At 50.4% G+C, this 14,719-nt stretch overlaps 2 protein-coding genes across 2 annotated transcripts; one reads left to right on the forward strand and one right to left on the reverse strand.

Moving 5' to 3' along the window:
• Positions 1 to 4,784: 4,784 nt before the first annotated feature.
• M438DRAFT_349613 (uncharacterized protein) lies at positions 4,785 to 6,651 on the reverse strand. The gene is made up of 3 exons (XM_029906438.1): positions 6,058 to 6,651; positions 5,383 to 5,593; positions 4,785 to 5,321 (listed from the first exon to the last, which is right to left on the reverse strand). Exons 1-3 carry the CDS (start codon positions 6,301 to 6,303, stop codon positions 5,035 to 5,037), a joined length of 744 nt encoding a protein of 247 aa, XP_029755676.1. The 5' UTR covers positions 6,304 to 6,651; the 3' UTR covers positions 4,785 to 5,034.
• Positions 6,652 to 8,919: 2,268 nt separating this feature from the next.
• Positions 8,920 to 9,956, forward strand: M438DRAFT_283552 (uncharacterized protein; the record flags this gene model as incomplete). Its single annotated transcript, XM_029901397.1, has 2 exons — positions 8,920 to 9,365; positions 9,419 to 9,956. 2 exons carry the CDS (start codon positions 8,920 to 8,922, stop codon positions 9,954 to 9,956), a joined length of 984 nt encoding a protein of 327 aa, XP_029755677.1.
• Between the last annotated feature and the right edge of the window lie 4,763 nt (positions 9,957 to 14,719).

A 14,719-nucleotide genomic window follows, 5' to 3' on the forward strand; every position in this document is an offset into this window, starting at 1 on the left:
TTCACGGACGACGTATCTCGGAGCTTGCATGCTGTGGTATTGGCCAAGACACTTGTCTGGTGGGTGACCCTGCTTGATGTATCAGACTCACGTTTAGCATCGTTGTATCAGGCGTAGAGGTGCGATAGCAAAAGACATGATGATATGGATGCGGACAAGTACACGAGGAAGGAGGATATGATGCTGTGTCAGACGATTTGATTGGTTTTCCAATGGGACAGTACGCAATCGAACCCTCATCAAAGCCTCCCACCTTGATGATCAATGATCATGGCACTCTTTTCACCGAGTCTAGTTGCCTCTGCTTCTCCCACCGTATGGGGATGAGAATTGTAAGTGCTTCCAATTCAGCAAACAATCAGTCTTGTTACCGCTACTCGACTCGAGCAATGGTGAGATTGCCAATCTCGTGGCCTTCGCATCTTCCTTGGCCTTTCAGCAGACCCTACTGTACTTACCAATAGGCGTGTATGCGGAGTAGATAGAGATCCAGTGATTCGCGTTGACAGATGCAGTAGTCAGTCTCTCTCACGCTCTTCTCGCCGTAAAGTCTGATGTTCCATAGTGGCCCTCCTCTTCCTGGCTTCTAAACCTAAGAGAGCTCGTCGTGCGCTAGATTTCAGGAAACAATTCGTGCTTTCCAGGTGTCTAACCTAAAAGCCACACCGTGATAAGGCCGTTCCTCTGGGCCTTGTACGGAGTAAGGATGAGAGGAAGTAATGGTGTGATGATCCTCAAGACGCGACTCAGAAGTCATACAGCCAGAACCAGACTGACACGACATTTCGATGTCAGGTCCCTTCTGCCGTTCGCCATGCATATACTTTTGTATGCCAAACGCTAGTTCGTTGGCTTGCACAGGGCAGAGAACATGCTTCTCCAACTTGCTCTGAACCTTGCCGTTGGTCCGCGGCCGGAAATTGTAGACGACGATAAAAGCATGACAACGCAATCTTGATTTCTAAAGAAGCCCTTAGCCTGGACTGAAGTGGACACTCGTACATACGCTTTTCGCATGACCAGTCACAATGCAGATCGCAGTCAAGCGTGCAAGGTGTGTCGATTCGAGCAGAACGAAGCTTGCGAGTCACGAAGGTCAAAGTTAGGGCACGGAGACAAGTGGCGGCTGATGGGGATCGACAGGTTTCCCGGAGCGAGATCGTCTACCAAGACTTCCGGAGAGGGGTTGAGCACGATGCAATCGCCGGTTCGTCTCCGCGTGATTGAGGCTCAGTTTAGCTACATCTGCTTGCGAGGTGTTTCGGGTTCGTCATTGGCCAGGATGATTGATCAGCGACGACGAGCGGTTCGCGCGAACTGATCGCTTCTGGGGTGCAAGCCGAATTTCAACCCAATCCGAACCACACGTCCGTAACTCAGACATGGCCCTTCCTGCGGAACGTACATTACAGGATAGGGAACGAGGGTAGGTACTCGCACTTCGGTTACAGAAATATAGTTCAAAATAGAGACGGACGACATGCGAAGATTTCCAGCGAAGGATCTGGAGGAAGGATTGAAAGCTTCTCAAGGCAGGAACAGATAGCTTGGCCGAGCATCGAGACGAGGCTAGCCGACCGATGCTCAAAATCCGTTCTGCCGTCTAAGAGAAAAAGTAGCAAGTACTTTTGACTCGGAGCGTCCGCACGTTTTGTTGGAGATACGGACGTACTTGTGCATGCCGCAGCAGTTGGATTAACGATAGTTCGCTCACCGTGCGAACGATCGATTGAAGTGATGATGAGCTCCCCACTCTAATAGCATAACGGACAGTACTTCTAAGCGACGGCGATGCATGCGGTGCATACTTTGCTGAGATCGGAGTGTCGTACGACTCCCCGACGTACCTAAACAAACCTGTGGCGATGAGAAGCAGGCCTTCGCGATCTCTCCGGTCGCTCCGTATGAGCCACTAACCTGGTTGCCAGAAGGAACTTTAACATGTTCTGATGTACAGAAAATAGATACCTCTCACTCAGACATGGTTTGGCCTAAGCAACTGTTCGTCATCTCGGATCACTCGCCACATAAAGACTGCGGCCAGATGCGGCTGACAGCAGGCTGCGAATACTGTCAGTGTACACTACGAGGTACCCATCGTAGCAGCGACAAATCTGGGTATGTCATGACCGTGTGCAGGTGTGGTTGGGCATCAGCATAGAGAGATGGAGAGGAGTGAAAAGAGGCCTATTGATTGTCTATGCTAGATGACTGAAAACTGTCCGTTTCTTCTTCGCAACTCTGGGCGACATCATTTCCTGTTACTCCAAAGCCAATCCTGGGAGAGCTGGGCTCCGCTATTCAGCTTGCCTTGCAGGGCAGATACATGATAGGTCGCCGTCCCAGGTCTGACGAGTGTCCACAAATAGTCACAACAACGGTGCTGCTCCAACACTCCCTTGTCCTGGTTCACAAAAACATGGAAGCCTTGGTGTGACCACGTTGTCCCATGCTCAGGTTGCGTAGATGGGACACTCATTTGAGTTGATCCCAGGAGTTTCCGGTTCTGAATACGGAGTACGTCTAAAGATGTACTGAGCTCGCCCGGGTTCGACCGGCTCGCGGTCTATGATACACACACTGTAGTCTGCGGTCGTCTGAACACACGTTTGGAGTTTGTAACCATTGCCAATATAGGTGTGTCGGATAGTACTGTAAATGGAAAATTAACTTTGACACTTGCTGCTTGGAGCTTGCGGAATGCGGCTATCCCCCAGGCTTCTTCGGATAGGTAGTCCAGTGCCTTGGAGCACATCGAGTCGAGTAAGGAAACGGGTTCCTTGTTCTTGGTATGCTGGGATGAAGTAAAAGCCAAAGTCTTAGGCCCTTTCAGATGATTCGGTTGTCCCTCCGTAGGATTGTTCATATACAGTTCAAGCCTTCGCACGATGCAGATAAGGTGCCGGCACAACAGTATGCGTGGACCGAGTTAGATAGACGTTGTCATGAGATAAGACTGATCTTGGTCCACCATTAGAATTCTCCACTCGTGATCCCCAGATTCGAGCCGAGCCTTCAGTTGCCGACACACAAGTGGGAAGTGCATGAGGCAGCAATCTGGTCAACCACGGTAATCATCGGGCCGGCAAATGTATCGCTCAAGACTCAAGCAATTGATTGTTCCAGTCATGGTGGATGAGTGCAAAAGTGTTGAGGCCTGCGATGATTCATGATACCCGGAGGCTGACTCCGTGCCCTCCAACGGCAGATTCGAGCAGTGAGATCCAACAGTCAAAGATTGACTTGGCATTTTTGCGAGGCTGAACTTTAACGCTCTATCAGACAAACCACACATGGCTTCAGGGTTCCACTTCGCAGTACGCTCCGACACAAGTTAGAAGGCGGCGTAAATACACATTGTTGGCAAAAGTCTGAGTTTTCGCGTTGTTTCCGACCTTTAAGGTTAGCTGGTGCAGAACGAGTGGCTTCCACGTGCAATTTCACACGCCCTACGAAGTTCTATCTGATAAATCCGGAAGCCGAACGGCGTCATGGCTGCAAGAACCTACAGTGTAGTATTTGTAGTATTTGAGTTTCAAGTCTACCCTACACATAACTAAACGTAAACACGACTTTGCAGATGAACGGAGGGTATGCCAAGTAGAGGATCATGAAAAGCATGAATAACTCTCAAACAGGAAATTGAAAGACCTGAAATCGTAGAGTCGTGTCAGCGGTGTATCTAGAGTTCGACTCTTCACTGGTACCTAGGTGTTATTGCAAATCATCAATAGACGCTCGCTGTATTGCGACATCACCGAAAGGAGTGGATAGAAGCTGTAGAAACTTGGCAGGAAGCCACACTGGAACATGATGAGTAAACAGCCGCGAAATTGTGATTGCAAGAACGATTTTTGGCGAACCTGTCCCCTAAAATCGGCAGTTACGTTCATAAGCGGGTAGGGCGTCTGCTCCTGGAATGCCGGGACTGCGAAGCATGCCTTCCGCACGTTTTACAACAATTCGCGGCTCAGGCTCGCAAGGAAACATGATGGCCAAGACAATCACGCTGCTCAAGATAGGCACTGTGCACTAGAGAAGGGGTACACAAATCTGGGACGGAACATGAGTCGTTGCAACTTCTCAGGTCCGTCTGTCCAGATGTGCGAGAACAGGGTTCGAGACGAGTCAGCAATTGTTGCGAACAAGTCCACGTGTATACAATTGAGGCGCGAACGCATCAGCCACGCCCAGCTTGCGCCGTGACTCGCTGTACAAAATGAGCATAGGTGTCCCAATGTGTTCCATCGCTTTTATGGTGACAGCGGCATGGCGTCCTCTCACCGAGGAATTACTGCTCCGTCGCTGCTTATTTGCTAAACATGCCATGGCTCTTCATGTTTCAGGGCCGTTGCCAATATTCAAGTGTTCCACGTCCCTACCACGCATTTTCCACGTGCGGTTGTAGCAAAGAATTTGGAACTCAACCTTATTGTTGAGAGACATCGGTCTCCATCTCATACTCGGTCACTGGTGAGCCCTCGTCTGGTTGACTATTCGTGCGCTGCGACTGTGAAGATGAAACGCTCGCGGTATGTAAGGTTTCCCCTCGCTTCTACTTGCACATACGAACACGAAATCCGCGGAGCGCTATTCACATCATCATTGATCCATGACACCTTTATCCATACTTTTTCCTGAAAACGCCTCGAAACCCTCCTAGGGCAAGAACGCCTTGTGCTCGTTCTGTAAGTGTTCTAGATCATACATTGACAGCAGACGTTCCCTTGCACGCAAAAGTTATCACTAATCAAAAGTAGGCGTCTGAATTGAATCACGAACGACTGGCGACATTGAAGCAGCTTGTATTTTGTTTGGAGACATTGCGCAAGCCTCCTCATGAGACAGCAAGGTTGATTGATAATCTACGAGTAGCTTTGTGATAATAGCCCAACACTCGCTGGATGCAGCCAGGCTTGAATTGCTTGAAAGGCGCCGGGTCCTCGCGTCCTCGACTTAGAGTTCGGAGAATTTACACCACATTCCATGATGATAATTGTTCCTCGATACTTGATGTCTGACACGATGCAAGGCTTAGAACTCCTCATCGCTGCCGAATTCATCGATGACGTCGAAATTGCCAATTTCAACTCTCTCCGGTCGCACGATGACACCACAATTGGCACCGCATTGGAAGTAGCGAGTGCCTTTGACAGTACCATCGTTCTTACCAGTAGGTTCGTCCAGAGCTATGCCGATCCAAGCTCCGATACCAGGAATCTCAGGAACTGCGCCAACGAACTTCACAGTTCCACGACGCTCGATTGAGCTTTCGGTCTGATTTGCAGCGAGTAGGCGACAACGTGCATTCAGCTTGATTCCTAAAGCCAAGCATTAGCAGATATTATCAATCAAATGCGTAGCAGGGGTCCAATGATTTACCTCTTTCTTCAATCTCTCTCTCGATGCCGGCGACCTTCTGCTGTTCGATGCTCGGGGCATTAGGGTCGAATCGGCCTAGCTGATGTGTCTTCTTCCAATGCAGAACGCTATCAGTTCTGCTCTCATATTCATCTGGCGGCATCTCATATTTTTCAACCGATGACACATCTGTGTAGTTGGTGCGGAGTCCTGCTGGGCGAGTGTCTGCTACCTTGACAAATAATCAGCAAAGATCAACATTGTTTTGGGCCATTCTTGTTGCATTGGCGTCGTATCTAACATTTCTCCACCAGGTTGGGCCCTCATTTGACGATCGCATCCGACAGAGCAACATGCGGAGAAGGACCGCAGTCGAGACCACTGATATGTCTGTGCCCAAACCCATCCATATTCCAATGAACCGGTTTAGTAGTGTACAGCAGATGATGGTGCGGGTCTAGGCAAATACCAATATGCAGGGCTTACGGTGATACAGCCGTGTTGCTCTCAGATCCGGATCGATGAATATTTGAACGTTTCCAAAGGAGTTGAATTGACGGCGTGGGACTAAGGAAGACGGAGGCTCGTCGGACTGTACGGACGCTCGAGCGTCCGAATCAGGAGATCCACGTACCTTTCCCGGTAGTGCTTGCTCGGCACATACAATGGAAGAAACAACTGAAATGATTGACTTACATGAAGTTCTGCATAGCTTTGTAGAGTGAAAGCGGCGAGTTGTGTGTTGTCTTCGTTGACTGTTTGAAGGTTCTGGTCAGGCCAAGAAGCGACCTTCAAGACTAGTCTCTGTGATGAAGCTGGGATGCCTGTGATAGGTTCCAAGCGCCCTTTCAGTTGAGCAATAGTCCAAGCAGGTGAGATGCGTCGTTCGGATTGGGCATTATCCGAAATGATGATAAGGGGTACATCACTTGCTGCTGCCATTGCATTCAGACCAACGTGGCGTTCTAGGTTCGATCCGATGTGGACAGGTTTTGTTGTGTGCTCACTGGGAACAGTTGGAGCAAGGCTTGATGGCGATGGCTATCCGAGTGCTGCGGAAGTGACTGCCGTAAAGCAGCAAGCGAGCGTGAGTAAGACCACGAACGATGGGGACGCAGCTGAGGCTCTCTAGTGAGCGTTGGCAATTGCGGATGTGGTTAGTGTTCAGGATTCTCGATTGAAGCTGGGCAGGCTGAAATGCGCAGTTGGAGCAAAAGCGACTACTGTTTTCTCTCTCGGCTTTGACCGCGTAGGCGCGTGTCCGTCTTGGCAGCTGACCTTTGGTCATGACCGTCTAAGCGTTTGTTAAATCCGCGAGCAGAAGGCAAACTCGACTGAAGCCCAAATCCTTTTGGCAGCGCTTTTTTGCCAGAAGCAGTATGGTTGGGACCCCGAATTTCGTTAAACGAACATGAACCTCACTGCACCGAGGACGAACGGGCGCAGGCAGTGCGGCCAGACTAGCCCATCCTCAGGTGCAGCTCACCTGGATACAATCTTTTACCGCTCTTTACTCTGCGGAATCATCTGCTGTTTGTCTATGACATACATGCCGACAGACGAGCCAGCATTGAGCAGCTTGGCCTGGTTGGTTGAGGTTTGTTGTTCAGGAACAGCCATGAGCCGAAACATCTCGGAAGTCTGTGCCAAGGCAGGTGCACTGAACAGCGGCCCCGTGCTTTGGCGCGGATATGCCAGTCATCACTTGCATCGAGCATGCAGTTTTATATTACCAGTGGGGTCTACAAGGCTGCAAGTCCTTCACACCGCTAGAATTCCTGCATCAAGGAGTCAAACACCTTTATTCCACACGTCCGCCTGCCACAGATACAGGTTGGTCTGTCTCTTTTTCGGATTCCAGGCTCGGAGTAGGCGCCAGGGCGATCGCTGTCTGGAGAGCAAGCCTATCGCGCTTGGAACTACTACGTTTTCAAACCGGCCAGGAACAAAGTTACCACGTACAAGCATGAATTCAAAGCTCTGCTTTCTTTTCCATCGTTTGCAGTTGCCTTCGGCAATACACACGTCTGCATCATGTTCGACCACAACCTCTTTTTATGTCCGGCTGAGTCCTTAATGGGACATCTCTCGGCTACGATTGTCCCCGTTCCAGCATGCAGAATGACAAAGCCCCGCAGATCACAGTTCGTCTCAATTCTCGACCCCTGTATTCATTGTGGCTTCATGCGGCTCCCTCACTCTACGCTCACCGCTCGTGGGAGACTGCATGGATCTCAACAACGTGTGGACAAAACAATGCTCGTGATTGTTGTGATGCGCTACCGATCATGCGGCCTTGGAATTGCTGTCCCAATTGCCGGCAAGAGGAAACGGGTGTAGGAAAGCGTTGAAGCAATTGCGCAAAATATCCACTTGTAGAAACGTTTCGGCCACACAGGCACGACTCAGAGGAGCCTCATCGACCGCATCAAAGGAAAAGCAAATCACCACTCGCCTCGGTGCATGAGCTAACCTAGAGAGCATATCCTCGGTCAGCCGTTCGCGAATGGCTTCAGCGCTAAGCCCTGGCTCCCAATCTCACCCTCGAGCGCATGCTGTGGCGCAACCGTCCTGTCACGACTCGCGCGCCCAATTGTAGCCAAGGGAGCGCCGGTCCGTACGCCCATACCAAGCAGGATCCGCATGTTCGCAACACCGAGCTTGATGCCCTTCCTTACCTTAGTGCACCGGTTTCCGCCATTGGTTGACAGTTGTTTCATCCCTTGCTCTGGATGTCTGATGGTTCTCGACTCGCATGTACATCTTACAGCCGGGCAGGGGCTACTTTATTCATATAAACTTGTCATGCTGCGCAGCCTCTCGGGGTACATCCGTGTCTGGCGTTGATTTCTACGCACGAGAAAAACTCTAACCACCTCTGTTCTTTTTCGATTGCACTAAAAAACTCCTACTCGAAACTTCCCCACTCAAGGCGACATACGGCTTCTGATGTCAGCCGAGTCACGCCCATAACTCTATCACAGCCCTTTAGGCGATCTGTTGGAGTCATTTCCAGACCATCCCGTCCCTGTTCTCTAATAAACTCCGCCGTGCCCCGACCTTCTCTTGTCTCGCACCACCAACGCCCCTACCTGCCGATCAAAACCGAGCTCAGGACCGATCTGCCGGGCACGCGACTCGCAAGATTTGGTAGCACTGAACTCGTTTCTCGGAACCGTTTCCTAGTACCACCACTGGCTACCCAGGTTATATAACAGGGTCGCACAACTCACCGCAAGCATTTGCTTCGGCTCGTCCTCATATAAACATCCTCCCTCGCACAGAGTCATATCTTCCCCTTCCCATCTCTACCCACCTTAACTCAACACCTTTACCACCTTAGCATATCCATCCTCTATGCTTGCTCTGAAGCCTTCAAGTGCTTTCAAGATGGACATCTCCTCCCTACTAGAGGGATCTAGAGATCCTCCTGCCCGCTCGCCGGGTTCGGTCTCCCGCTATCCTTCCAACAACTCCTTGCCCAGACTTGATATGGACTCTGGATACATTCACAACACACAGCAGCAACAACAACAACAACAACAACAACCCAACTTGATGCCTCTCCAGCCGAGCATCCAGCAGTCGTTACCAACTCGCTTCCAACCACCTTCATTCTCATCACAAGGTTTCAACCCTCAGTTGCCTCCTTACCATCAACAACAAAGCTTTGGTCAGCTTCCTCCCATCACAACTCAGGATCAAAGGCTGCCTCCACCACCCGTCAACGGATACACGGCCAATGGCCCTGTTAACAAGCGATTGGCGCCCTCCGGACCCCACCCTTCCGAGTCTCCAGCCAAGAAGAAGCAGTCCAAATGGAGCCCTGAAGAGGATGCCGCCATCATTGAGCTCCGTGGTAACGGCATGAAATGGGAAGATATTTCCAAGCACTTGCCTGGTCGCAGTGCTATCAGCTGCAGGCTGCGTTTCCAGAACTACCTCGAGCGACGTTCTGAGTGGGATGACGAGAAGAAGAACAAGCTTGCTCGTCTTTACGAAAGGTGCGTTCACTGTTGATATCCAATCGAAAACAATATGCTGACTCAAATTTCAGGTTCAAGAAGGATATGTGGGAGAAGATAGCCAAAGAAATGGCCTTGCCATGGCGAGCTGCCGAGGCAATGCACTGGCAAATCGGTGAAGTCGAAATGGCCAGTCGCGCCAATGTTCCTGTCTTCCATCTCGCTGGCTCAGCCTCGCAATCTCAGACAAATGCCTCTAGAGCACAACATTACTACTCGGCGTCAAGTTCAACATCGGCATCTGCTGGTCCTGGTGAACCCCGCAGTAACAGTACCTCGCCCACCTCGGCACACAGCCACTACCAGCTTCCTTACACTTTCGCCCAACAAACTCACAACCACACCCTGCCACAGATGGTCCAACCACAACCTCTTTCTCCTGGAAGTGTAAGGTCTCGTAGGAACAGTGCAGCCTCGCTCAATGGTGCAGATATCAGAAACCGTGCCGACAGTGCACGCGATTCTGTTATTCCGCAGCCACGATCAACTCTTGAACCCAACCGACAGCAAATTCACAAGCGCTACGTTTCTCCTTTTGCCGACAAAGCCTCGGACAGCGAAACGAACTGAGATGTTATCTCATGAGTCTTTCATCTTCACGGGAGAAAAACAGTATTCCATGATATTCTGGTATTCCTGCATTTTTTTTAATAGCACAGATGGGCACAAAGATGCTGCCCAATACACACGACAGGCGCTGTTCTTGATTTTCCTTTCTCATTTTCATCATGGCATATACATTTGTTCGGCGCGGCATTTATTAGGATGTTTTTCAATTGTTCTGTACAACAACGATCGGTTCAGGCTCGGAGTCAACATTGGATCGCCAAAAGAAAGGCGTGCGGGAAGAAAGGTTATTCTCAATCGTCGGTCAATCAATGGTCAATCACCATCTCAAATCACAACGCGGAGCTCATTTCTCCTTCCATCATTGTTCAATATCTCCCGTGCGAATTGAGGTTATTCATCATGCAGATACGCTAGACCAGGGCCCTGTCGGGTTGTCAAAACTCCGCCACTGCTTTATCTTTGATGCTCGGTGTACACGAGTACGCAACTAGTCAAGCAATGTCTGCATTCAGCTCTGACCTCACTATTAGACATCGGCTGCAAGTCCGAAGCCCAAGACTCTAAATGGTGAGTCGTCAATCCCTTACTAACAACTAGCACAGCGTCTAGCTGGAGGATGCATATACATAGCCCTGGAAAACTGCTCGGTGTGAGGTCCGAGATGGAGCAGAAACCATAACGAAAGTTATTTCCCGCTCGCTTGTCGTGCCAATGTTCTGTAAGACACGGTCTTTGCGACTCGTTGACTGAGCCGACGTTCGTATTTGGTCATTTCCATCCTTCGATGCCTTTTTACTTTGGAGAACCCCGCCGGGGAGCCGCACTCGTCACGCCCGTGTCTTGGCGCTGAGCCCGACGTGCAACCTTCCTCGCCTTCTCGAGGGCTTGTAAGGTCTTGGGTTCTCGACATCGATACCTGACTCCTAGCAGACGCGTCTCGGCTTCCACAGAGTATGCCGACCCTCTCGGTTGTAAACTTCAACATAGTTTGTGCTACACTTGGAGGCTTCATCACTCTTTTTGGACTTGTGTCGTATCTCCTCAAGGAAAAATACTACTTGTCAGAGGCTTGTGAGTGTCTGCCATTCCCATCGCCAAACGAGGCGCCTCGTTAACAAGAACTTTGAAGTAATTTCCCTGATCGGAGGTCTCATTTTCTCTCCTCATGCTGCCAACCTCATCCGCCCGCTCGACTACGCCCAGGGCAATGCAGAGGACCTCGAGACGATAACACTCTACTTTACTAGGTTGGTACTGGGCGTACAGCTAGTCTTGGCCGGTGTTCAGCTGCCCAGCAAATATCTCAAGCAAGAATGGAGACCTTTGGCGCTACTTCTGGGACCTGGAATGTGTGTTATGTGGATAGTCACTAGCCTCCTTGTCTGGGCTCTGGTTCCCGATATCAACTTTCTGTTCGCACTTGCCATAGGAGCATGTGTCACTCCTACCGATCCTGTTTTGAGTAACAGCATTGTCAAAGGCAAATTTGCAGACAAGAATATCCCTCGAGACCTACAGAGAATCATCATCGCCGAGTCTGGGGCGAACGATGGTCTTGGCTATCCATTTTTGTTTCTGCCATTGTACTTAATCAAATATGTAGGACACCCAGAACTGACGGACGGTCATGGTGCTTCGAAAGCAATTGGCCTGTGGTTTGGCGAGACCTGGGGCTATACCATCCTTCTGAGCGTTGTGTACGGCGCCGTTGTCGGATACATCGCGAAAGAGTTGCTTCATTGGGCAGAGGAGAAGAAATATGTGGACAGAGAGAGCTTTTTGGTGTTTGCTATCACCCTCGCCGTAAGTACATCTGCTATCTCGTAGGGTTGGTCGCGACTAACAAGACAGCTGTTCATTGTTGGAACTGTTGGTATGATCGGCTCGGACGATGTCCTTGCTTGTTTTATTGCTGGAAACGTTTTTACTTGGGAGTGAGCATCGTCCGACATGCTGCATGTGACTCGCGACTAATCAAATCTAGCGACTGGTTCCGCTTGGAGACACTTGATGATTCTCTGCAGCCCACAATCGACATGCTGCTCAACGTCTCGATCTTCATATGGTTTGGTGCAGTTACGCCCTGGTACGAATTCGCGCACAACAACGTGATCCCTCTTTACCGGCTTATACCGCTGGGTATCCTGGTTCTACTGTTGCGTCGATTGCCTATCGTCTTCGCTATGCACAAGAAAATCCGGCAAATTGAGGAACCTCGTCAAGCTCTTGTCGTAGGTTTCTTCGGTCCGATCGGAGTCAGTGCTGTGTTCTATCTGTACATCAGTCGAGAGTTCCTTCGCGGTATCAACCTAGACGGTGTGGTCAGAGACGATGCAGAACGTTTGTCCGAGATTATGCTGGTGGTTATTTGGTTCTTGGCCATTTGCTCAATCGTAAGTGGCAAACTTCGTGCTGTGCGAAGAATCACGGAACTAAATATTGCATAGATCGTGCACGGTATCAGTATACCTCTAGGCAAACTTGGATTCTACCTCCCAAGGACCATCTCAGCCGCAGTCTCGACTGAACCGCTCTCTCGAAGATCTTCAGACGATCCGACGCCCATAGGTGAGGGCGCTCTCGCCGAGGGATCGACTCTGGTCAGTCGTTTCCGGAAATACAGAGCCGATACCGCGGGCAGCAGTTCGTCCCTACCCCGATCGTTCTATCGCGTAGGTAGAAGTATGGTTTCCGACGTGAAGAGAGGACACCAGAAAGTCACCGGTGCAAAGGATGACTCGGCTCCAACAAACCATGCGAGCAGCAAGAACATCTCTGGGCCCTCGAACCCCCGCCCGCTTGGTAAGACAATTGTTGGAAACATGAATACCGATTCTCCACTTGGCGCCACGCCTACAGCAGGCCGGTCCGGCGCCGTCACGCCTACGGGCTCACCACCACCCTTGAACAGAACCATCCGCTTCCCTGATGACAGTCCCAGCACGGCCCATTCCTCCTGATCACCAGATCTCTCTTGCGATCTAGCCTTCATTTGTACAAATAGACCGCATACCCGTTTCGACTCTGCTCTGCACATCACACAACACTACTGTTGGCCTTGAGTCAAGCACGATTCACGTATGAAACGAGATCTCGCAGAAAGAGGCAGGAAAGGGGCACAGGAGTTGGGAATCTGTTAGAGCTGCATGGCTGTTGGTGTCGTTCTCGGACTCTGCTAGAGCTAGGTAGCTGTACAGCTGTTGGTGTCGTTCTCGGGCTAAGGTCCGAATAGACTCCCCTTTGTGGGTCCCTGTGCTCGTTCTATCCACCACGTCTAGTTCATCCGTCGCTTGACTTACACTCAGCACTGCCTGTTTCCCCCTACCTATTCCACCGGTTGGGCTTTTAGTTTGCATGAGTCTGTCACTTTTCCGTATGCAATCGGCTTTTTTTGTTCCAAACGATGAGCCCCCTCCAAGATCCATGAAGTCTACGCCGATACAAACCGGATGTCTGGAACGCGTTCCTGCATGCCCCGTCCGTCCTTAGTCCACGGTCCAATTATGGAGATATACAAAAGGACTTCAAACGTTCGTTGGCCGGAATTCGTGTGGAAAACTGGAATTTGAAAGTTGGAGACTGCACGTCTCGGTTTCGGGTTTACTTGTCCACTTCGCACTAATGACACCACCCTCAAGAAAAGAGGACGGCTAGCTCCAAAACCAAGAAGCGAACGGTAGAGCTGTTTATATTCACGGGTAGATGTTGAACTGTTCTGGGGTCCCGTAGCACGTGAGTCTAGACTTCTGTCGTTCTCTGGTGATTCTGACGCTAAGGTCTCTTGACGGATTAGGAAGGTGCGTTGGCCGTGGAGGCTCTTGCGGAGTTGGACGGCCGCAAAGTATTTCCGGTCCGACATCGTGACGAGGGTTGTAAAACGTCTCGGATGTGGGAAGCAGTCGCCATCCGTATCGTTTATTATGTTTGTGTATTATGTCTATATCTATGGAGAAGAGATGGTCTAATCTAATGTCTAACAGTTCTGCAGAGTGGGGTATCATGCGGTCCTCGAAAGGACAAAACAAAGCAATCGTCTAACAATGCAAAAGAAAGTGAAAAAGGTGGAAAACATCAAGACGCTGAGAGAACATCATCGTCATCTGGTATCCCGAGTGAAGTCCGAATACCAGGTCGAAAGTGGAGTGGTTGGAGTGATGAACGTCAGCGAAACATCATCATCGCGCCAGGCGCGGCTGCGGTATGCAAGCCGTGGAGAAATGTTAGGAGAAACACTCGGTCTTTCGTAAATCGTAAAATCTTGCTGGCACTTTCATGGTATGCGTGCAAGCCTCAAATCCTGCGACAGGTGTGAGATATCGTTCGTTCCCCAGCAGTTGGTAAATGCAAAAACCATGCTGGGTGAAGATCGTCGCAGTGTTTGATAAGCGGCTAGACGGTCGATGAAGATGCAGATGCTCGAAACGACGGACATGTCGCAACCAGCTCGTGTCTACGCCGCAGATAAAGCGCTGCGGATATAGTCGGTCTTTGACTTCGAACTTCAGTCCAGAATTCATTTCCGGATATGAAAGCACGAACGCGTTCGCGAGAGAGGGGAGATGTTGCGGCTGTCGGCTCAGCGGAACGACTCCGCAATATAAACATGACAGCCGACCGAGCCGCTCCTGTCAGAGAGCATTAAGAAGTGAAACCATCTGCTCGCGCGGTTCTATTGTGACTTCAAGTCTGTGTCGTTTTCGTTTCAACTTGCTGTGTCGTAAAAGGCGTCTTCAAGGAGTCTAGTTGTTCCAATCGTCAGTATC

The sequence above is a fragment of the Aureobasidium pullulans genome (assembly GCF_000721785.1).
Source record: "Aureobasidium pullulans EXF-150 unplaced genomic scaffold scaffold_32, whole genome shotgun sequence".
In the NCBI taxonomy this organism is placed as follows: Eukaryota; Fungi; Ascomycota; class Dothideomycetes; order Dothideales; family Saccotheciaceae; genus Aureobasidium; species Aureobasidium pullulans.

Excerpts from the sequence above, each read along its gene's own strand:
- M438DRAFT_349613 (XM_029906438.1), bottom strand. The coding sequence starts at position 6,303 with ATGGCAGCAGCAAGTGATGTACCCCTTATCATCATTTCGGATAATGCC. Across the intron at positions 5,594-6,057 it reads AAAGCTATGCAGAACTTCAT|GTAGCAGACACTCGCCCAGC; the intron begins GTAAGTCAATCA and ends TTATTTGTCAAG. Across the intron at positions 5,322-5,382 it reads GAGAGAGATTGAAGAAAGAG|GAATCAAGCTGAATGCACGT; the intron begins GTAAATCATTGG and ends GCTTGGCTTTAG.